General features: G+C 35.6%; 1 protein-coding gene across 2 annotated transcripts in view; it reads right to left on the reverse strand.

Annotated features, from left to right (window-relative positions):
- Positions 1-9,752: 9,752 nt before the first annotated feature.
- The window catches only part of sh3bp5b (SH3-domain binding protein 5b (BTK-associated)), a 49,053-nt gene continuing 33,662 nt past the window's right edge, over positions 9,753-25,143 (reverse strand). For both annotated transcript variants that reach the window (XM_062062590.1, XM_062062588.1), the window contains 3 exons: positions 19,647-19,869; positions 19,293-19,571; positions 9,753-10,236 (listed from right to left, as the gene is read on the reverse strand). In XM_062062590.1, coding sequence (XP_061918574.1) covers positions 10,028-10,236; positions 19,293-19,571; positions 19,647-19,869 — 711 coding nt within the window. In that variant the 3' untranslated portion in view covers positions 9,753-10,027. The remainder of the gene's footprint in view (positions 10,237-19,292; positions 19,572-19,646; positions 19,870-25,143) is intronic.

Raw genomic sequence — 25,143 nt, forward strand, 5'->3', positions numbered from 1 at the left:
CCACATACATACATGTATGTATATACATGTATGTATATACATACTTGTATGTATATACATACTTGTATGTATATACATACATGTATGTATATACATACATGTATGTATATACATGTATGTATATACTGTACATGTATGTATATACATGTATGTATATACATGTATGTATATACTGTACATGTATGTATATACATGTATGTATATACATGTATGTATATACATACATGTATATACATTTATGTATGTATGTATATACATACATATACATACATGTATGTATATACATGTATGTATATACATGTATATACATACATGTATATACATGTATGTATGTATATACATCAATACATTTATATACATACATACATGCAGAGCCGGCCCAAGGCATAAGCGTACTAAGCGCTTGCTTAGGGCCCCGCGGCCACCAGGGGGCCCCCAAAAGCAATTAACAAAAAATTCTTATTTTTTTATTTTTTGCATGTACGAGTCTGACTGATGATTTCCAAATGATCAAAGATATATTATTGTACAAAAACACAATTTTAGGTCAACAGAGTGCTGCTGCTGATCTAGGCCTAGTGATTCTTCCTGCCTCACTTTAAATGTAAAGCTGCCTCTGCTGCACCTGTGACGTTTGCCGCCTGCCGTGCAATGCCAGTGCGCACTGGGCATCAAAAGCGCAGATAGAGGCAAAACAATGTCACAAAAAAGGACATATCCTTCAGGTGCAGAAAAAAGGAAGAAGAAGAAAGCTAGGTGACGTTAGCTAGCTAGCGCGGTGCTAGCAATATGTTTTTAGCATCAGGTTACTAGTGAGATATGTTGTTTGCACAAATTGTTTGCAGCAGAGCACGGTAATTTATGTGAGTAAAATAAACATTATTTTTTACATCAACTCATAAGTTATGTGAAACTTCCCCAGGAGCATTGTTAAAATACTTTGGAGGCACAGAATCAGCCCAGAGCCAGTCCACATCCTCAGGCTCAACTGTGAGTGATGAATCCGGTGAGGAAAAGACTGTCACCATACAGTATACTTCAGGGGTCACCAACCTTTTTGAAACCAAGAGCTACTTCTTGGGTACTGATTAATGCGAAGGGCTACCAGTTTGATACACACTTAAATAAATTCCCAGAAATAGCCAATTTTCTCAATTTACCTTTAACTCTATGTTATTATTAATAATTAATGATATTTACACTTAATTGAACGGTTTAAAAAAGGAGAAAACCAGAAAAAAATGACAATTAAATTTTGAAACATAGTTTATCTTCAATTTTGACTCTTTAAAATTCAAAATTCAACCGCAAAAAAGAAATGAAAAACTAGCTAATTTGAATATTTTTGAAAAAATTAAAAAAATAATTTTTGGAACATCATTAGTAATGTTTCCTGATTAAGATCAATGTTAGAATTTTGATGACATGTTTTAAATAGGTTAAAATCCAATCTGCACTTTGTTAGAATATATAACAAATTGGACCAAGCTATGTTTCTAACAAAGATAAATCATTATTTCTTCTAGTTTTTCCAGAACAAAAATTTTAAAAGAAATTCAAAAGACTTTGAAATAAGATTTAAATTTGATTCTACAGATTTTCTAGATTTGACAGAATCATTTTTTTGAATTTTAATAATAATAAGTTTGAAGAAATATTTCACAAAGATTCCGCGTCGAAAAAACAGAAGCTAAAATGAAGAATTAAATTAAAATGTATTTATTATTCTTTACAATAAAAAAAATTAATTTACTTGAACATTGATTTAAATTGTCAGGAAAGAAGAGGAAGGAATTTAAAAGGTATATGTGTTTAAAAATCATTTTTAAGGTTGTATTTTTTCTCTAAAATTGTCTTTCTGAAAGTTATAAGAAGCAAAGTTTTAAAAAATTATGAATTTATTTAAACAAGTGAAGACCGAGTCTTTAAAATATTTTCTTGGATTTTCAAATTCTATTTGAGTTTTGTCTCTCTTAGAATTAAAAATGTCGGGCAAAGCGTGACCAGCTTGCTAGTAAATAAATAACATTTAAAAAATAGAGGCAGCTCATTGGTAAGTGCTGCTATTTGAGCTATTTTTAGAACAGGCCAGCGGGCTACTCATCTGGTCCTTACGGGCTACCTGGTGCCCGCGGGCACCGCGTTGGTGACCCCTGGTATACATTTAATTTCTTAGTATAAACATTACACCTGAAGGGAAATTAATATAGTCAAAGTATCTCATTAATATGTGTGCCTATATGTATGTATGTATGTATTTCATCTTAGGTCCATCTCCATCCTCTACAGTGCTCTCTCACACACCTCCATCCTCTGTGCCCACTGTCCCCTCCATGTCTGAAACCACAGCTGATTTATCTAGTAAGTTAACTGCAAAACACCCTTTATAATTGCTCATTGTACTGCAGAACATTCTGAGATTCATAATTATGTCCAACAATGCAATTTAATGACCTTATAGGTCCTTCTTTTTTAGTCATTGTTTATAGTAGGTGTGTGAATGATCAACAATCAATATTATTGGCAGAAATAGAGGGCCCCAAAATCAAGTTTTGCTTCGGGCCCCATGGAGGCTTGGGCCGGCACTGCATGCATGTATATACATACATGTATGTATATACATACATACCTATATGTATATACATGTATGTATGTATATACATACATATACATAAATGTATATACATACATGTATGTATGTATATACATACATATACTTAAATGTATATACATACATGTATGTATGTTTGTATATACATACATGTATGTATATACATGTATGTATATACATACATGTATATACATACATGTATATACATATACATACATGTATGTATGTATATACATACATGTATATACATACATGTATATACATACATGTATATACATGTATGTATGTATATACATACATGTATATACATACATGTATGTATATACATACATGTATATACATACATGTATATACATACATGTATGTATGTATATACATACATGTATATACATACATGTATGTATATACATACATATATGTATATACATACATACATACATGTATGTATATACATACATGTATGTATATACATACATGTATGTATATGTATGTATATACATACATGTATGTATATACATACATGTATGCATATGTATGTATATACATACATGTATGTATATGTATGTATATACATACATGTATATACATATATGTATGTATATACATACATGTATGTATATACATACATGTATGTATATACATGTATGTATATACATTTATATACATGTATGTATATACATTTATGTATATACATACATGTATGTATATACATACATGTATGTATATACATTTATATACATACATGTATGTATATACATTTATGTATATACATACATGTATGTATATACAAACATGTATGTACAGACATACATGTATGTATGTATATACATGTATGTATATACGTGTATGTATGTATATAAATGTATATACGTGTATGTATGTATATAAATGTATATACATACATGTATGTATATATGTATGTATATACATACATGTATATAAATGTATATACATACATGTATGTATATGTATGTATTAGGGATGTCCGATAATGGCTTTTTGCCGATATTCCGATATTGTCCAACTCTTTAATTACCGATACTGATATCAACCGATACCAATATCAACCGATATATGCAGTCGTGGAATTATCACATTATTATGCCTAATTTGGACAACCATGTATGGTGAAGATAAGGTACTTTTTAAAAAAAATAATAAAATAAGATAACTAAATTAAAAACATTTTCTTGAATAAAAAAGAAAGTAAAACAGTTACATAGAAACTAGTAATTAATGAAAATGAGTAAAATTAACTGTTAAAGGTTAGTACTATTAGTGGACCAGCAGCACGCACAATCATGTGTGCTTACGGACTGTATCCCTTGCAGACTGTATTGATATATATTGATATATAATGTAGGAACCAGAATATTGATAACAGAAAGAAATGGGGGGAGGGAGGTTTTTTGGGTTGGTGCACTAATTGTAAGTGTATCTTGTGTTTTTTTATGTTGCTTTAATAAAATAAAATAAACTAAAAAATAAATTAAAAAAACAAACACGATACAGATAATAAAAAAAACAATACCGATAATTTCCGATATTACATTTTAACGCATTTATCGGCCGATAATATCGGCAGGCCGATATTATCGGACATCCCTAGTGTGTATGTATATGTATGTATATACATACATGTGTGTATGTATATGTATGTATATACATACATGTATATACATACATGTATGTATATACATACATGTATATACATACATGTATGTATATACATACATGTATATACATACATGTATGTATATACATTTATGTATATACATACATGTATATACATGTATGTATGTATATGTATGTATACCCAGCCGAGTCATACCAAAGACTATAAAAATGGGACCCATAACCTCCCTGCTTGGCACTCAGCAACAAAGGGTTGGAATTGGGGGTTAAATCACCAAAATGATTCCCGGGCGCGGCGCCGCTGCTGCCCACTGCTCCCGAAGGGGATGGGACAAATGCACACATCTAGTGTGTGTGTGACAATCATTGGTACTTTAATCTTAATCTTTAATACAAACATACATGTACATACATACATGTACGTATATACATATACATGTACGTACATACGTGCATGTATGTACGTATATACGTGCATGTATGTACGTATATTTATATACATGTATATTCATACATGCACGTATGTACATACATACATGTATGTATGTATATACATACATGTATATAGATGTATGTATACATGTATATACATAAATGTATACATACATGTATGTATGTATGTATGTATGTATATACATACATACATGTATGTATGTACATGTATATACACACATGTATGTATGTACATGTATATACATACATACATATATGTATGTATATACATACATACATGTATATACATACATATATGTATGTATATACATACATACATGTATATACATGTATGTATGTATATAAATACATACATGTATGTACATACATACATGTATGTACGTATGTATATGTATGTATATACATATATGTATATACATGTATGTATATACATGTATGTATGTATATACATGTATGTATGTATATACATGTATGTATGTATATACATACATGTATGTATGTATATACATACATACATGTATGTATGTATATACATGTACGTACATACGTGCATGTATGTACGTATATACATACACACACATGTATATACATACATACATGTATATACATGTATGTATGTATATACATACATACATGTATGTATGTATATACATGTACATACATACATGTATGTATATACGTACATGTACATACATACATGTATGTATGTATATACATGTATGTATATACATGTACGTATATACATGTACGTACATACGTGCATGTATGTACGTACATACGTGCATGTATGTACGTATATATGTGCATGTATGTACGTATATTTATATACATACATGTATATTCATACATGCACGTATGTACATACATACATGTATGTATGTATATACATAAATGTATATACATAAATGTATACATACATGTATGTATATACATAAATGTATACATACATGTATGTATATACATAAATGTATACATACATGTATGTATATACATAAATGTATACATACATGTATGTATATACATAAATGTATACATACATGTATGTATATACATAAATGTATACATACATGTATGTATATACATAAATGTATACATACATGTATGTATGTATGTATATACATACATGTATGTATATACATACATACATGTATATACATACATACATGTATGTATGTATATACATACATACATGTATGTATGTACATGTATATACATACATGTATGTATGTACATGTATATACATACATGTATGTATGTACATGTATATACATACATACATGTATGTATGTATATACATACATACATGTATGTATGTATATACATGTACATACATACATGTATGTATGTATATACATACATGTATATAGATGTATGTATACATGTATATACATAAATGTATACATACATGTATGTATGTATGTATATACATACATACATGTATGTATGTACATGTATATACACACATGTATGTATGTACATGTATATACATACATACATGTATGTATGTATATACATACATACATGTATGTATGTATATACATACATACATACATGTATATACATGTATGTATGTATATAAATACATACATGTATGTACATACATACATGTATGTATATACATGTATGTACGTATGTATGTATATACATGTATGTATATACATGTATGTATATACATACATGTATGTATGTATATACATACATACATGTATGTATGTATATACATGTACGTACATACGTGCATGTATGTACGTATATACATACACACACATGTATATACATACATACATGTATATACATACATGTATGTATGTATATACATACATACATGTATGTATGTATAAACATGTACATACATACATGTATGTATATACCAGAGGTGGGACCAAGTCATTGCTTTGCAAGTCACAAGTAAGTCTCAAGTCTTTGCCCTCAAGTCTCGAGTCAAGTCCCGAGTCAAGACAGGCAAGTCCCGAGTCAAGTCCAAAGTCAAGACTGGAAAGTCTCAAGTCAAGTCACAAGTCCTGCATTTTGAGTTTCGAGTCCTTTCAAGTCCTTTTAACCACAGACTAATATTTTTACACAGATTGTGTATGCTTTTAAACCGCTGTATTTATTTATTAAAACAAGTGCATTTGAAATAGCAGGAAAAAAAATAGTACTGACATTGCAATTCATAATAGCACTATTAACCAGTCATTTTAATAGTTTAAACAATTTTAAACATTTAACTCATTCCTTTACAGAATAAACACATTTGCAAAAACAAGTGCAACTGTACTTATTTGTACAAAAGTGTTAACATTGTATTTCCATGGCATATTGCATTGTAACTAGTTCCACAGCAGTTTCTATTCTGTTCTTACCTTATCTCATTGATCTCATCTCATACTGTATGTGTGTTTATGTGTGCGTACACATGAAAAACATAACAAATACATGAACATAACAATGAACAGAGTTGTACTTTTTAGATGTCAGGGCCCTATGCAATATGTACACATATTCTTAATATAGTATACATTTTAACTGACCTTTATTTGACTATGTTTGTCTTTTTGTACGTGGCTAAAATATGCTGTGCTGCTGACCGCCGTCTAACGTTATGTTACTGTGTGTGATACATTGACTAACGTAACATTATATGTAGGTACCTCATGCAACCCTGCTTAAAAAAATCACTTGACAAAAAGTATGAATAAGGTGGCAAACTGCAGTGGACGCAACATATTCCTGTGTTTGAAATGATGTTATAACCACAGACATCTTGTAAGTACACGCAGTATTGGTTGCTGTGACGCGAGCAAATTGCATCTTGAAGTGGTGATGAGGAGCCGGCGAGCAGCCTAAACTGACAGTTGACAGGTAGAAAACAGGTGTTCAGCGTTTTCCTGCTCAAATGAGCGGACTGTTGAAAATAGGAATCGGGGGATTACTTTTCACAAGTAAGATTTAACATTAATGTACTATTGGTTGTATTTTATGAAAATAACATTACCTCAGAGTTGAGAAGGAGCAAAGATCTTCAATATTTGTATGTGAAAATGACAAATAAATCTTCTGGGGGAGGATGACGCCCCTACAGGGGTTTGGTTTACAAACTTTCAGCCCCACCTAAAACAAAATTCACCAGCCGCCACTGATTATGATGCATTCTCATTTTAGGCAAAATATAAGACAATACTTTCTTAACAGTATAATTGTAAACAGGAATAAGTCTTCAAGTAACAATATTCAAATACTAACATTGTTGGGTAAAACAGAATTTGGTTTTATTCTGAATCCAGTGAAACAGATTGGTGGTTTTAGCTGATATAAAGAGTTTCAGGTGTTTATATGTTTAAGTATTTGGCAGACGCTTTTATCCAAAGCGACATACATAAAAAATACATATATAACAATCACTGTAAACATTATCATTTAAGGGAAGAATGTAATACAAAATATCAATACAAAGTGTCAAGACAGAATAAACTCTCTGCTGCTGCAGCAACAAAGATACAGTCTATAAGATATATAGATATCTAATGTATTCATACATTGTTTATGTAGGATATACGCATGTATATATAACGTAATCATATTGTTTCTTCAACTTAAAAATAGCTGACCGTTTTTTCCCCCTTCTCTGGGTTTATATTCCCAGTTTTGATCTCGGACGTCTGGTCACTTATAGCATATAAGAATATTATATTACTGTTAAGCAAACTATGAATAATAAAACATGTGTCCGTTATCATAGCTACACGTATGACAAAAAAGCGCATGAAAATGATTGGTATTCAGTGAGGTAAAATGAATTAAATGCGCTGACAGTTCATTGCTCCTGCCAAATGAATTGCACTGAGTGGAGCGGATCACCACTCCAAGATGGCGGCCCCGCGTCTCGTCTGCGCCAGTAGGCAGTAGCGCTCGATGCTGCGTACCCTTATAAGATGTCTATGGTTATGACGTTAGCAGTGAGTTTACAGCCTCACTGATTTAACTACACAGCAAATAAAAGTCATGTTACTTAGCCAATAAACGTTAGCTTACATTCAAAACTTACCCTTCTTTGTGCAACTTCAAATGTCGAACGAAGTTGGAAGTTGTTGCGTCTCCGTCTGTAATATTCGAACTGCGTGATTTGCATACGGCAATTCGTTTTTTGTAGACCAAGTCGTAGTTTTTATACCCGAACGAAACCAACTTTGGTATAAATCTTTCTCACTGGTGCGTTGTTTGACAACTCTTGTTCATTGGTTGTCCTGCAATTTGATTGGCTGGATGCTGTGTGATGAAAACAATGTAGATCTAATTTGATTGGCTGTTGTACTGAGAGCACACACGCTGACAAGCAGCACACACGCTGATAGACAGACACATACAAAATGAAAGCTACGGAGCGCTCCCAAATAACTTTTTAAGCTTTAGGTTTTGGGGAAAGTAGCAAGTCATGTCAAGTCAAAAGGCTCAAGTCCAAGTGAAGTCACAAGTCATTGATGTTAAATATATATATATATATATATATATATATATATATATATATATATATATATATATATATATATATATATATACATGTATATATATATATATATATATATATATATACATGTATATATATATATATATATATATATATATATATATATATATATATATATATGTATGTGTGTGTGTATATATATGTATTCCAATTGTTTTAGTTTTGTATTAGTAGTTATAGAAAGCTGTTAAAAACCAGCTTTTGATCTCGATCTCCAACAAAAAGTAAATAAACATTTCACTGATAAGCGATGAAAAGAACAAAAGTGGTGTAGTTGGTAAGAAGACACGTGCTCGTCTAACAATCTGCTGCGTCGTCCTCGTCTGCTCCGTTGCAACATTCATGAACAGTGCAAGTCATCAACATGTAAAAGGTTTAGTCAGCAATCCTTCAATTCGATTACAGCGTTTTCTTGGTAGCGTCACGGCCGCTGCATTAAAGTGTTTTGCTGAGCTCGCCATCACATGACGTCCCAATACTTTTGTGGGACACAACTCACAGCCGTACCTAATTAATGAGAGGACCTAATGCCGTACCTAATGAGAGGACCCCTCCCTCATTATTGTCTTTATTGAACATTCCATCAAACGTCCACACAACAAGTGACTTTTGCACGACACGTTTAAGGTGATGAAATATGACCATAACAACAAAAGTTCAGAAAGTTGTCAAAAAGTGCAAAGGTTGGCAACAGTCTTACTAATAAGGTGAAGTCCTCACAGTCCTTTGACCAGCACCACCCTCCTCACAGTCCTTTGACCAGCACCACCCTCCTCACAGTCCTTTGACCAGCACCACCCTCCTCACAGTCCTTTGACCAGCACCACGGCCCTCTGGGACAACTTGTCCGTGTTCTTGCCGTCGCTGCGTTGGCGCCGCAAGGTGAGGAAGCTGAAGCCGGCCTCCAGGTTGAAACTTCTCTTCCTGCCGGCCATCAAGTTCTTGTTGTTTTTGTTGCCCTTGACGACGGGCACGTTGTCCAACATCACCTCCGCCCCTTCCGCTCGCTCACCTGCGACACACCACGATCATGTGACCAACACGCACTATTCCTCTTTTTTTGCATCAGTCAACATTTGCATTTGACAACCAAGGGTGCACACAATGAATTGATTAACAGTGTACTACTACTAGAGAGTAGTACTCTGTGTACTACTCTCAGTAGTAGTACACAGTGTACTACTCGCTGTAGTAGTACACAGTGTACTACTCGCTGTAGTAGTACACAGTGTACTACTCGCTGTAGTAGTACACAGTGTACTACTCGCTGTAGTAGTACACAGTGTACTACTCGCTGTAGTAGTACTCAGTGTACTACAGAGAGTAGTGTAGTCAGTGTACTACTCTCTGTAGTAGTACACAGTGTACTACTCTCTGTAGTACACAGAGAGTAGTACATATACATGCATGTATATACATACATGTATGTATGTACATACATACATATACATACATGTATGTATGTATGTATATACATACATGCATGTATGTACATACATACATGTATGTATGTACATACATACATGTATGTATATACATACATACATGCATGTACGTATATACATACATGTATGTATGTATATACATACATGTATGTATGTATATACATACATGTATGTATGTATATACATACATGTATGTATGTATATACATACATGTATGTATATACATACATACATACATGTATGTATGTATATACATACATGTATGTATGTATATACATACATGTATGTATGTATATACATACATGTATGTATGTATATACATACATGTATGTATATACATACATACATGTATGTATGTATATACATACATGTATGTATGTATATACATACATACATACATACATACATGTATGTATGTATATACATACATACATGTATGTATATACATACATGTATGTATATACATACATACATGTATGTATATACATACATACATGTATGTATGTATGTATGTATATACATACATGTATGTATGTATATACATACATGTATGTATATACATACATACATGTATGTATATACATACATACATGCATGTACGTATATACATACATGTATGTATGTATATACATACATGTATGTATGTATATACATACATGTATGTATGTATATACATACATGTATGTATGTATATACATACATGTATGTATGTATATACATACATGTATGTATGTATATACATACATGTATGTATGTATATACATACATGTATGTATATACATACATACATGTATGTATGTATATACATACATGTATGTATATACATACATACATGTATGTATATACATACATACATGTATGTATGTATGTATATACATACATACATGTATGTATATACATACATACATGTATGTATGTATGTATGTATATACATACATGTATGTATGTATATACATACATGTATGTATATACATACATGTATGTATATACATACATGTATGTATATACATACATACATGTATGTATATACATACATCTCTGTAGTAGTACACAGTGTACTACTCTATGTAGTACACAGTGTACTACTCTCTGTAGTAGTACACAGTGTACTACTACAGAGAGTAGTACAGTGTACTACAGAGAGTAGTAAACTGTGTACTACTCTCTGTAGTACACAGTGTACTACTCTCCGTAGTAGTACACAGTGTACTACTACAGAGAGTAGTACAGTGTACTACTCTCTGTAGTAGTACACTGTGTACTACTCTCCGTAGTAGTACACAGTGTACTACTACAGAGAGTAGTACAGTGTACTACTCTCTGTAGTACACTGTGTACTACTCTCTGTAGTACACTGTGTACTACTCTCTGTAGTACACTGTGTACTACTACAGAGAGTAGTACACTGTGTACTATTCTCTGTAGTACACTGTGTACTACTACAGAGAGTAGTACACTGTGCACTATTCTCTGTAGTACACTGTGTACTACAGAGAGTAGTACACTGTGTACTATTCTCTGTAGTACACTGTGTAATACTACAGAGAGTAGTACACTGTGTACTATTCTCTGTAGTACACTGTGTACTACTACAGAGAGTAGTACACTGTGCACTATTCTCTGTAGTACACAGTGTACTACAGAGAGTAGTACACAGTGTACTATTCTCTGTAGTACACTGTGTACTACAGAGAGTATTGCACAGTGTACTACAGAGAGTAGTACACTGTATACTATTCTCTGTAGTACACTGTGTACTACAGAGAGTAGTACACAGTGTACTATTCTCTGTAGTACACTGTGTACTACTACAGAGAGTAGTACACAGTGTACTACAGAGAGTAGTACACTGTGTACTACAGAGAGTAGTACACAGTGTACTATTCTCTGTAGTACACTGTGTACTACTACAGAGAGTAGTACACAGTGTACTACTCTCTGACTACAGAGAGTAGTACACAGTGTACTACTCTCTGTAGTAGTACACAGTGTACTACAGAGAGTAGTACTCTGTAGTAGTACACAGTGTACTACTCTCTGTAGTAGTACACAGTGTACTACTCTCTGTAGTACACAGTGTACTACAGAGAATAGTACACTGTGTACTACTCTCTGTAGTACACAGTGTACTACAGAGAATAGTACACTGTGTACTATTCTCTGTAGTACACTGTGTACTACAGAGAGTAGTACACAGTGTACTATTCTCTGTAGTACACTGTGTACTACTCTCTGTAGTACACAGTGTACTACAGAGAATAGTACACAGTGTACTATTCTCTGTAGTACACAGTGTACTACAGAGAATAGTACACTGTGTACTACTCTCTGTAGTACACAGTGTACTACAGAGAATAGTACACTGTGTACTATTCTCTGTAGTACACTGTGTACTACAGAGAGTAGTACACAGTGTACTATTCTCTGTAGTACACAGTGTACTACAGAGAATAGTACACTGTGTACTACTCTCTGTAGTACACAGTGTACTACAGAGAATAGTACACTGTGTACTATTCTCTGTAGTACACTGTGTACTACAGAGAGTAGTACACAGTGTACTATTCTCTGTAGTACACTGTGTACTACAGAGAGTAGTACACTGTGTACTACTACAGAGTACTACTCTCTGTAGTACACTGTGTACTACTACAGAGAGTAGTACACTGTGTACTACAGAGAGTAGTACACTGTGTACTACTCTCTGACTACAGAGAGTAGTACACAGTTTACTACTCTCTGTAGTACACTGTGTACTACTACTACAGAGAGTAGTACACTGTGTACTACTACAGAGAGTAGTACACAGTGTACTACTCTCTGTAGTACACTGTGTACTACTCTCTGTAGTAGTACACAGTGTACTACTGGAGGAGTAGTACATTGTGTACTACTCTCTGTAGTACACAGTGTACTACTCTCTGTAGTAGTACACAGTGTACTACTCTCTGTAGTAGTACACAGTGTACTACTCTCTGTAGTAGTACACAGTGTACTACTCTCTGTAGTAGTACACTGTGTACTACTCTCTGTAGTACACAGTGTACTACAGAGAATAGTACACTGTGTACTACTACAGAGAGTAGTACACTGTGTACTACTACAGAGAGTAGTACACTGTGTACTACTACAGAGAGTAGTACACTGTGTACTACAGAGAGTAGTACACAGTGTACTACTCTCTGTAGTAGTACACAGTGTACTACTCTCTGTAGTACACAGTGTACTACTCTCTGTAGTAGTACACAGTGTACTACTCTCTGTAGTAGTACACAGTGTACTACTCTCTGTAGTAGTACACAGTGTACTATTCTCTGTAGTATACTGTGTACTACAGAGAGTAGTACACAGTGTACTACTCTCTGACTACAGAGAGTAGTACACAGTGTACTACTCTCTGACTACAGAGAGTAGTACACAGTTTACTACTGTAGTAAACTGTGTACTACTCTCTGTAGTCAGAGAGTAGTACACTGTGTACTACTACAGAGAGTAGTACACAGTGTACTACTCTCTGACTACAGAGAGTAGTACACAGTGTACTACAGAGAATAGTACACTGTGTACTATTTTCTGTAGTACACTGTGTACTACAGAGAGTAGTACACAGTGTACTATTCTCTGTAGTACACTGTGTACTACAGAGAGTAGTACACAGTGTACTATTCTCTGTAGTACACTGTGTACTACAGAGAGTAGTACACTGTGTACTACTACAGAGAGTAGTACACTGTGTACTACTACAGAGTACTACTCTCTGTAGTACACTGTGTACTACTACAGAGAGTAGTACACTGTGTACTACTCTCTGACTACAGAGAGTAGTACACAGTTTACTACTCTCTGTAGTACACTGTGTACTACAGAGAGTAGTACACAGTGTACTATTCTCTGTATTACACTGTGTACTACTACTACAGAGAGTAGTACACTGTGTACTACTACAGAGAGTAGTACACTGTGTACTATTCTCTGTAGTACACTGTGTACTACAGAGAGTAGTACACAGTGTACTATTCTCTGTAGTACACAGTGTACTACAGAGAGTAGTACACTGTGTACTACTCTCTGACTACAGAGAGTAGTACACAGTTTACTACAGTAGTACACTGTGTACTACTCTCTGTAGTACACAGTGTACTACAGAGAATAGTACACTGTGTACTACTACAGAGAGTAGTACACTGTGTACTACTACAGAGAGTAGTACACTGTGTACTACTACAGAGAGTAGTACACTGTGTACTACTACAGAGAGTAGTACACTGTGTACTACTACAGAGAGTAGTACACTGTGTACTACAGAGAGTAGTACACTGTGTACTACAGAGAGTAGTACACTGTGTACTACAGAGAGTAGTACACAATGTACTACTCCTTCAGTAGTACACTGTGTACTACTACAGAGAGTAGTACACTGTGTACTACAGAGAGTAGTACACAATGTACTACTCCTTCAGTAGTACACATGTACTACTACAGAGAGTAGTACATGTGTACTACTCCTTCAGTAGTACACTAAGGAAGTAACAATATGAAAATGTCATCAAGGTTATTGTGGTAGTTCATGTTGACTGTGCTCAAAAAGTATTTATACACAAACTGAAATCTGTTGACCAAGTATTTTTGACATCATATAAATAAACACACAGTGTTTCTTATGCAATTAGTATTTTAACAGTTTTATGACTAATTTCTTACAGTTTGAAGTATTTGATTTGTACTGTAATACTTCAAGATTTATTTAAATGAAAAGTGCCTTACAAATATGGAATATTACTTATTTTTTGCGTGTCCTACTTTGTTCAGTGGTCCTTGAACGCACCGTAAAAACCCCTGCGTCTCATACATTAGGATCACTCAGTGTGTACAATTACACAACTTAGTTGCTCCCACAGTAATGTGTGACATTGGGGAAAGACGTTAATGTCTCTTGTTTTCATGTCAGCATTTGATCTGCCGCCAGTCAACTTTATCAAAGTGCAATTTTCAATGACCATTTCTCCATCGTTTGCATGTAAAAGGTAATACTAACCATCTGGAGTTTTTATTATTACTGTTTATCTGTAGTAAGATACTATTATTTACTGAGTAGTACAACTAAAATACTACTTAACCAGCGCTGTAACTGAACTGCATACTTCCAAGTACATGCAGTCATAGTTTAGTGCATACTTTTGTAGTAGTCTGCTTTACTTTACACATATTCACACTACTATGAATACTACTGAATACTATTGACTTGAGCAGACTCTACACACTACTATTATAGTACTACATACTAACTATGCTACCAAGTTACTGCTGAGTATATACAGTAGGTGAAGTACTAAGTGTACTTGTCATTAGTGCTGTCACTGCACTGCATAAAGTAAAACTACTAAATGATGTATGAATTTTACTGTATACTATTAGGTTGTACTACACAAGAAGTATTGTAGTACTACATACTAAATATACTAAGTACATGCAGTAGGTGAAGTGCAAAGTGTACTCGTCAGTACTATTACTATTGTAGTACTACATACTAACTACACTAAGTACATACAGTAGGTGAAGTGCAAAGTGTAGTTGTCAGTACTATTACTATTGTAGTACTACATACTAACTATGCTAAGTACATGCAGTAGGTGACGTGCAAAGTGTACTTTGGTTTACTACATGATTTACGCACTATTACGATTGTAGTACTACATACTAAGTATACTAAGTACATGCAGTAGGTGACGTGCAAAGTGCACTCGTCAGTACTATTACTATTGTAGTACTACATACTAACTATACTAAGTACATGCAGTAGGTGACGTGCAAAGTGCACTCGTCAGTACTATTACTATTGTAGTACTACATACTAACTATACTAAATACGTGCAGTAGGTGAAGTGCAAAGTGTACTTTGGTTTACTGCATGATGTACGCACCATTACTATTGTAGTACTACATACTAACTATACTAAGTACATGCAGTAGGTGACGTGCAAAGTGCACTCAGTACTATTACTATTGTAGTACTACATACTAACTATACTAAATACGTGCAGTAGGTGAAGTGCAAAGTGGTGTACTCATCAGTACTATTACTATTGTAGTACTACATACTAACTACACTAAGTGCATGCAGTAGGTGACGTGCAAAGTGCACTCGTCAGTACTATTACTATTGTAGTACTACATACTAACTACACTAAGTGCATGCAGTAGGTGACGTGCAAAGTGTACTTGTCAGTACTATTACTATTGTAGTACTACATACTAACTATACTAAGTACATGCAATAGGTGATGTGCAAAGTGTACTCGTCAGTACTATGACTATTGTAGTACTACACACTAACTATACTAAGTGCATACAGTAGGTGAAGTGCAAAGTGTACTTTGGTTTACTACATGATTTATGCACTATTATTATTGTAGTACTACATACTAAGTATACTAAGTACATGCAGTAGGTGACGTGCAAAGTGTACTCGTCAGTACTATAACTATTGTAGTACTACATACTAACTATACTTAGTACATGCAGTAGGTGACGTGCAAAGTGTACTTGTCAGTACTATAACTATTGTAGTACTACATACTAACTATACTAAGTACATGCAGTAGGTGACGTGCAAAGTGTACTCGTCAGTACTATTACTATTGTAGTACTACATACTAACTATACTAAGTACATGCAGTAGGTGACGTGCAAAGTGTACTCGTCAGTACTATTACTATTGTAGTACTACATACTAACTATACTAAGTACCTGCAGTAGGTGACGTGCAAAGTGTACTCATCAGTACTATTACTATTGTAGTAGTACATACTAAGTATACTAAGTACATGCAGTAGGTGACGTGCAAAGTGTACTTTGGTTTACTACATGATTTACGCACTATTACTATTGTAGTACTACATACTAAGTATACTAAGTACATGCAGTAGGTGACGTGCAAAGTGCACTCGTCAGTACTATTACTATTGTAGTACTACATACTAACTATACTAAGTACATGCAGTAGGTGGCGTGCAAAGTGCACTCGTCAGTACTATTACTATTGTAGTACTACATACTAACTATACTAAATACGTGCAGTAGGTGAAGTGCAAAGTGTACTTTGGTTTACTGCATGATGTACGCACTCTCTGTAGTAGTACAGTACTATTGTAGTACTACATACTAACTATACCAAGTACATGCAGTAGGTGACGTGCAAAGTGCACTCGTCAGTACTATTACTATTGTAGTACTACATACTAACTATACCAAGTACATGCAGTAGGTGACGTGCAAAGTGCACTCGTCAGTACTATTACTATTGTAGTACTACATACTAACTATACTAAATACGTGCAGTAGGTGAAGTGCAAAGTGGTGTACTCATCAGTACTATTACTATTGTAGTACTACATACTAACTACACTAAGTGCATGCAGTAGGTGACGTGCAAAGTGCACTCGTCAGTACTATTACTATTGTAGTACTACATACTAACTACACTAAGTGCATGCAGTAGGTGATGTGCAAAGTGTACTCGTCAGTACTATTACTATTGTAGTACTACATACTAACTATACTAAGTACATGCAATAGGTGATGTGCAAAGTGTACTCGTCAGTACTATGACTATTGTAGTACTACACACTAACTATACTAAGTGCATGCAGTAGGTGAAGTGCAAAGTGTACTTTGGTTTACTACATGATTTATGCACTATTATTATTGTAGTACTACATACTAAGTATACTAAGTACATGCAGTAGGTGACGTGCAAAGTGTACTCGTCAGTACTATAACTATTGTAGTACTACATACTAACTATACTTAGTACATGCAGTAGGTGACGTGCAAAGTGTACTTGTCAGTACTATAACTATTGTAGTACTACATACTAACTATACTAAGTACATGCAGTAGGTGACGTGCAAAGTGTACTCGTCAGTACTATTACTATTGTAGTACTACATACTAACTATACTAAGTACATGCAGTAGGTGACGTGCAAAGTGTACTCTTCAGTACTATTACTATTGTAGTACTACACACTAACTATACTAAGTGCATGCAGTAGGTGAACTGCAAAGTGTACTTTGGTTTACTACATGATTTACGCACTATTACTATTGTAGTACTACATACTAACTATACTAAGTACATGCAGTAGGTGACGTGCAAAGTGTACTCGTCAGTACTATTACTATTGTAGTACTACATACTAACTATACTAAGTACATGCAGTAGGTGACGTGCAAAGTGTACTCGTCAGTACTATTACTATTGTAGTAGTACATACTAAGTATACTAAGTACCTGCAGTAGGTGACGTGCAAAGTGTACTCATCAGTACTATTACTATTGTAGTAGTACATACTAAGTATACTAAGTACATGCAGTAGGTGAAGTGCAAAGTGTTTACTACATCACCTACAGTATAAACACAGCATTTATCGATTTGATCTTAAATGCTAATTAAGTGGGTGTGGCCAAAGAGATGACATCACACTAAGGCATGTCCAACATTTCCCCCTAACACTAAAACAGGGCAAAGAGGTCATGTGACTTTGACAAATCCCCAGATGAAGTATTGTAGTAGGTGTGTACAAAGTGTAAATAGGCCACGCCTCCTCCTCCCCATCACTCACCTCTCTCCAGGTCGCACTCGGGCGACGAGGCTCCGCTGCACTCGCTGCGAGGGCCGAGTACGGGCGAGATGAGGCCGAAGTCGGACAGGGAGACGGAGGCGGGGAGGTCCAGGCTGCAGGGTCTGGAGGGCGGAGCGGAGGTGAAGAGGTAGGAGGACAGGAGGTCCTGAGGGCTGCTGCGGGTGGAGGTGAGACTGCACGTGGAGCGGCTTTCCGAATCTTCCTCCGACGTGACGCTGCCGGCGCCGCACGCCTCGTCGTCCAGACACATCGACATCACTGCAGGGGGCGCCAGAGAGGAGTCGAGTCGCCGCAGAAACAGGAAACCAGACGGCGGGTGCAATCGTGTCTTACTGGAGATGCCGTCGGACTCCATCTTGAAGTTGGCGGCGTCCGCCTCGCCGACGCCGTTGTCGTCCTCGGCGCCCACGCCCTGCCCCCGCGGGCCCATGGCGGAGTTGCGCCGGCGCTCGTGGATCTCGTCAGAGATGGTCTCCAGGTTCCTGAGGGCCGCCTTGTACTCGGCCTTGGCCTGGGACAGCTTGGCCTGCCGCTCGTCCACGGTCTTCTTCAGGTTCTGCATGGGGGGGGGGGAGACGGCGAGTCAGCGCGTGCCGATAAACCAGGACTGGGCAAATATTTTGACTCAGGGGCCACATTTACAGGAAAAAAATGTGTCTGGGGGCCGCTATATCTATTTTGATCAACAAAACCTCACAATAATGTCTGATTGAATGCTAAAAACTTCATGACGTAATGGAATTTTACATTTTTCTATTAAGGATAAAACACTTAATATTGACAAAATATGAATGCCACACCCCCGTTCGATCGACATATTTTACAATCAAGTGAAAGGCAACAAAAATGCAACAAACAGTGAAATATGAACGCGGAGGGTACAAAATAAACCCCACCTACAATCTTTTACATCACTAAGCTTTAGAACTTTGTCGTGAAAATCTCCTTCCGCGTCTGTGGAAACGCTCCCCGCCCACACTGCTTGGTGCCTCGTCTGAGCTGCTGTGACGTAGATGACCATAGTAACTAATTAGATGACCATAGTAACTAATTAGATGACCATAGTAACTAATTCAGTGTTTCCCATAAACTGCCAAGATACCTGTGGCGGTGGGGGCGTGGCTATGGGCGTGGTCACCATGACATCGAATAATTTACTACAATGATATGATTTTCTCTAAAAAGGCTAAAAAAATGTATACTTACTAATTAATAATAACAGTTTTGTTTTAAACGTCCATCCATCCATTTTACAATATAATTACACTTTATGTACATATGTATATACCGATTTGAACAATAAGTTATTCACTGAAATATATTTATTAATTGTGGTTCTTACAAAAAAATACATCTCATAAAAATATTAAAGCTAAAATGTATCTTAAAGCTCAGCCCCTTTAATTAGTGCATACTAAATAATTTAACTTTAGCCTACTACTACAACCATATTATTTACCAGCAACATAAAGTGAAACAGAGGCAGAGGTGTCCTGCCACAGTCAGTAAATAAACAGAAAACAGTAGTGGTGGTAGATAGACACAAAGCTTCATCAAACATCTGATCCACTGAACAAAGAGCTCGAAAAATCTTGATCATACACTTCTCTTTTGTAAAGTAAATCTGAACAGCCTATATGGGCATCTACATCAACTATATGATTTACCTGAGAAGCTGGACAGGACACAAACATTTTTTTTTTTTTTTTTTGTGGCGGCCTTAAAGGCCTACTGAAGGCCACTACTACCGACCACGCAGTCTTATAGTTTATATATCAATGATGAAATCTTAACATTGCAACACATGCCATTACGGCCGGGTTAACTTATAAAGTGCAATTTTAAATTTCCCGGGAAACTTCCGGTTGAAAAACTCCTTTGGATATGATTTATGCGCGTGACGTCACAAAAGCAACGGAAGTGGTTGGACCCCATAGAAAAGCCTCTTGTTTTCTTCGACAAAATTCCACAGTATTCTGGACATCTGTGTTGGTGAATCTTTTGCAATTTGTTTAATGAACAATGGAGGCTGCAAAGAAGAACGTTGTAGGTGGGATCGATCGGTGTCTTAGCGGCTAAGTACAATACTTACAGCAACACAACAAGGACTACTTACTACGCCTAGCCGATGCTTGCCGCCAAACCCACGGATGAAGTCCTTCGTCACGCCGTTGATCGCTGGAACGCAGGTGAGCACGGCTGTTGATGGGAAGATGAGGGCTGGCTGGCGTAGGTGGAGCGCTAATGTTTTATCATAGTTCTGTGAGGTCCGGTTGCTAAATTAGCCTTAGCGTCGTTAGCAACAGCATTTTTCATGGACAATGGAGACTGCAAATAAGAAACTTGTAGGTGCGATCGGTGGAGCGGCGGACTACAGCAACACCAACACCAGGAGGTTGTGTTGTGTTTTGAGCAGGATAGCAGACGCACTACAGTGAGTAAGCCCGCCGCCGCATCTAAGTTAGCTTCTATTTTTTTAGCTTCGCCAAGCTGAATATTATTAATCGTGTATTTACATGTTCATGGTTTAATAGTATTTTTGATCTTCTGTCTATCCATCCAGTCAGGGTTTTTTTAAAATTTAGTTTCTATCTGCATTTGAGACTGCTATGCTATCAAGTTGGCTACGTAGCTAGGTTAGCTTCTATTTTTTTAGCTTCGAAAAGCTGAATATTATTAATCGTGTATTTACATGTTCATGGTTTAATAGTATTTTTGATCTTCTGTCTATCCATCCAGTCAGGGTTTTTTTTTAATTTAGTTTCTATCTGCATTTGAGACTGCTATGCTATCACGTTGGCTACGTAGCTAGGTTAGCTTCTATTTTTTTAGCTTCGAAAAGCTGAATATTATTAATCGTGTATTTACATGTTCTTGGTTTAATAGTATTTTTTATCTTCTGTCTATCCATTCAGTCAGGGTTTTTTTTAATTTAGTTTCTATCTGCATTTGAGACAGATGCTATCACGTTGGCTACGTAGCTAGGTTAGCTTCTATTTTTTTTAGCTTCGCAAAGCTGAATATTATTAATCGTGTATTTACATGTTCAGTCACTGTGAATGTCCATTTCGCGTTCTCGACTCTCATTTTCAAGAGGATATAGTATCTGAGGTGGTTTAAAATACAAATCTGTGATCTACAATAGAAAAAGGAGAGAGTGTGGAATCCAATGAGCCAGCTTGTACCTAAGTTACGGTCAGAGCGAAAAAAGATACGTCCATCACTGCCTCTCAAGTCCTTCACTGTAATGTTCCTCATCTACAAATCTTTCATCCTCGCTCAAATTAATGGGGTAATCGTCACTTTCTCGGTCCGAATCTCTCTCGCTCCATTGTAAACAACGGGGAATTGTGAGGAATACTAGCTCCTGTGACGTCACGCTACTTCCGGTACAGGCAAGGCTTTTTTTATCAGCGAGCAAAAGTTGCGAACTTTATCCTCGATTTTCTCTACTAAATCCTTTCGGCAAAAATATGGCAATATCGCGAAATGATCAAGTATGACACATAGAATGGATCTGCTATTCCCGTTTAAATAAAAAAAATTCATTTCAGTAGGCCTTTAATTCTCTCGTAGCGGGCTGCCACAAATAAATGAATGTGTGGGAAACACTGTAATTAGTAGTAACTAGTAGAGATGTCCGATAATATAGGCCTACCGATATTATCAGCCGATAAATGCTTTAGAATGTAATATCGGAAATGATCGGTATCGGGTTTTTTTTATTATCGGTATCGTTTTTTTTTATTAAATCAACATAAAAAACACAAGATACACTTACAATTAGTGCACCAACCCAAAAAACCTCCCTCCCCCATTCACACTCATTCACACAAAAGGTTTGTTTCTTTCTGTTATTAATATTCTGGTTCCTACATTATATATCATCCATCCATTCATTTTCTACCGCTTATTCCCTTCGGGGTTGCGGGGGGCGCTGGAGCCTATCTCAGCTACAATCGGGCGGAAGGCGGGGTACACCCTGGACAAGTCGCCACCTCATCGCAGCAACACAGATAGACAGACAACATTCACACACTAGGGCCAATTTAGTGTTGCCAATCAACCTATCCCCAGGTGCATGTCTATATATATCAATACAGTCTGCAAGGGATACAGTCCGTAAGCACACATGATTGTGCGTGCTGCTGGTCCACTAATAGTTAGGGATGACGTTTGATAAGAAATTATCGAGTTCGAGCCTATTATCGAATCCTCTTAGCGAACCGATTCCTTATCGATTGTCTTATCGAGTCCAGATAGGTTGTTGTATATGGAAAAAAAAAACTATTTGGTTTAACAAAAGCTCTCTTTTATTATATAAGAAAAAAATAAAATGTAATAAAATAAATAAATATTGACTGTTACCCCCCCCTAAAAAAATAAAATAAAATAAATAAATATTGACTGTTGTTACCCAAAGTATATTAAGTGGGATTTTTCAGAAAAACAAATATATACAGTAACACAAAAACAAGCTGTCTCTGTGATCACTATAGGTGTATAAATAATAATATAGTGTTAAATAAAATCAGTCCCTTGGGCACAAAACTGAAAAGAAAACAGCTCTCCAAAAAGTGCACTTCTGCTGCTATTTGACATAACTGTTTGTTATGATGCTTTGACATTTTTGCACTTTATTTCTTTATTGAAAGAAAATTCTATGAAGAGAAAAGTTGTTTGCAAATGTGGTTACAATGCTAAAAAATGAAAAGTTTAAGCTAAAAAAAGAAATACACTTTATTGAGTTAACATTATTTCTTTATAGGGGGAAAGATGTGATGTTATGAGCTAGGGAATATAACAACTACACTACCCAGCATGCAACGGGAGTGACAAGCATGCGTGGTAGCCCCGAAAAGTGTTGCAGCTAAGAATGAGGTTCTGAGCACGCTGTGAAAGTAAACGTCAAGAACTCAGCCAACACGCCTCGTCTGCATTATTTATAATTAGACAGACAACACATATACAGTGTGATTTTGTAACGTTTACAAGGAAAGAAAAACAAAAGTTAAAAAAGGGAGATGTGTTGTATATATATGTATGTGCTGCGGTTGCTTTAAGAACGTTGCGACAGCTGCCGTAAAAGAGGTGCGTTGCTAGCCTGGTTGCTATGTTGGTCGTAAAAGTGTTGGTCATGTGTTTGTACCCTGCTCAAATCTCTCAGTAAAGTTATTCATTGGATTATACCTTTTGTTTTGAACTTTATTACACAATGGAGCCGTTTTTTTCGGTCCATTGTTTTTCCTGCTTTCGCTATCTGCGCCTAATGACTGAGCTACGTGACGTCATTTCTTGTGATGCCCCACGGGGCATTTCTGGTCGGGACTCGTTTCGTTCCCAGGGATTCGAATAAAGAACCAACTCTTTTTCTTTACTATAGTGGTCTCGATAACGGGTACCGGTTCTCAAAAAGGGATTTGAGTCTGAGGACTCGGTTCAACCGGGAAAACCGGTTTCGAGTATCATCCCTACTAATAGTACTAACCTTTAACAGTTAATTTTACTCATTTTCATTAATTACTAGTTTCTATGTAACTGTTTTTATATTGGTTTACTTTCTTTTTTATTCAAGAAAATGTTTTGAGTTTATTTATCTTATTTTATTTTTTTATTTGTTTTAAAAAAAGGACCTTATCTTCACCATACCTGGTTGTCCAAATTAGGCATAATGTGTTAATTCCACGACTGTATAAATTGGTATCGGTTGATATCGGTCAATATCGGAATATCGGATATCGGCAAAAAGTCATTATCGGACATCCCTAGTAACTACCAGTATATCAGGGGTGTCCAAACTTTTTCCACTGAGGGCCGCACACTGAAAAAT

The sequence above is a fragment of the Entelurus aequoreus genome, linkage group LG11, assembly GCF_033978785.1.
Source record: "Entelurus aequoreus isolate RoL-2023_Sb linkage group LG11, RoL_Eaeq_v1.1, whole genome shotgun sequence".
NCBI lineage: Eukaryota > Metazoa > Chordata > Actinopteri > Syngnathiformes > Syngnathidae > Entelurus > Entelurus aequoreus.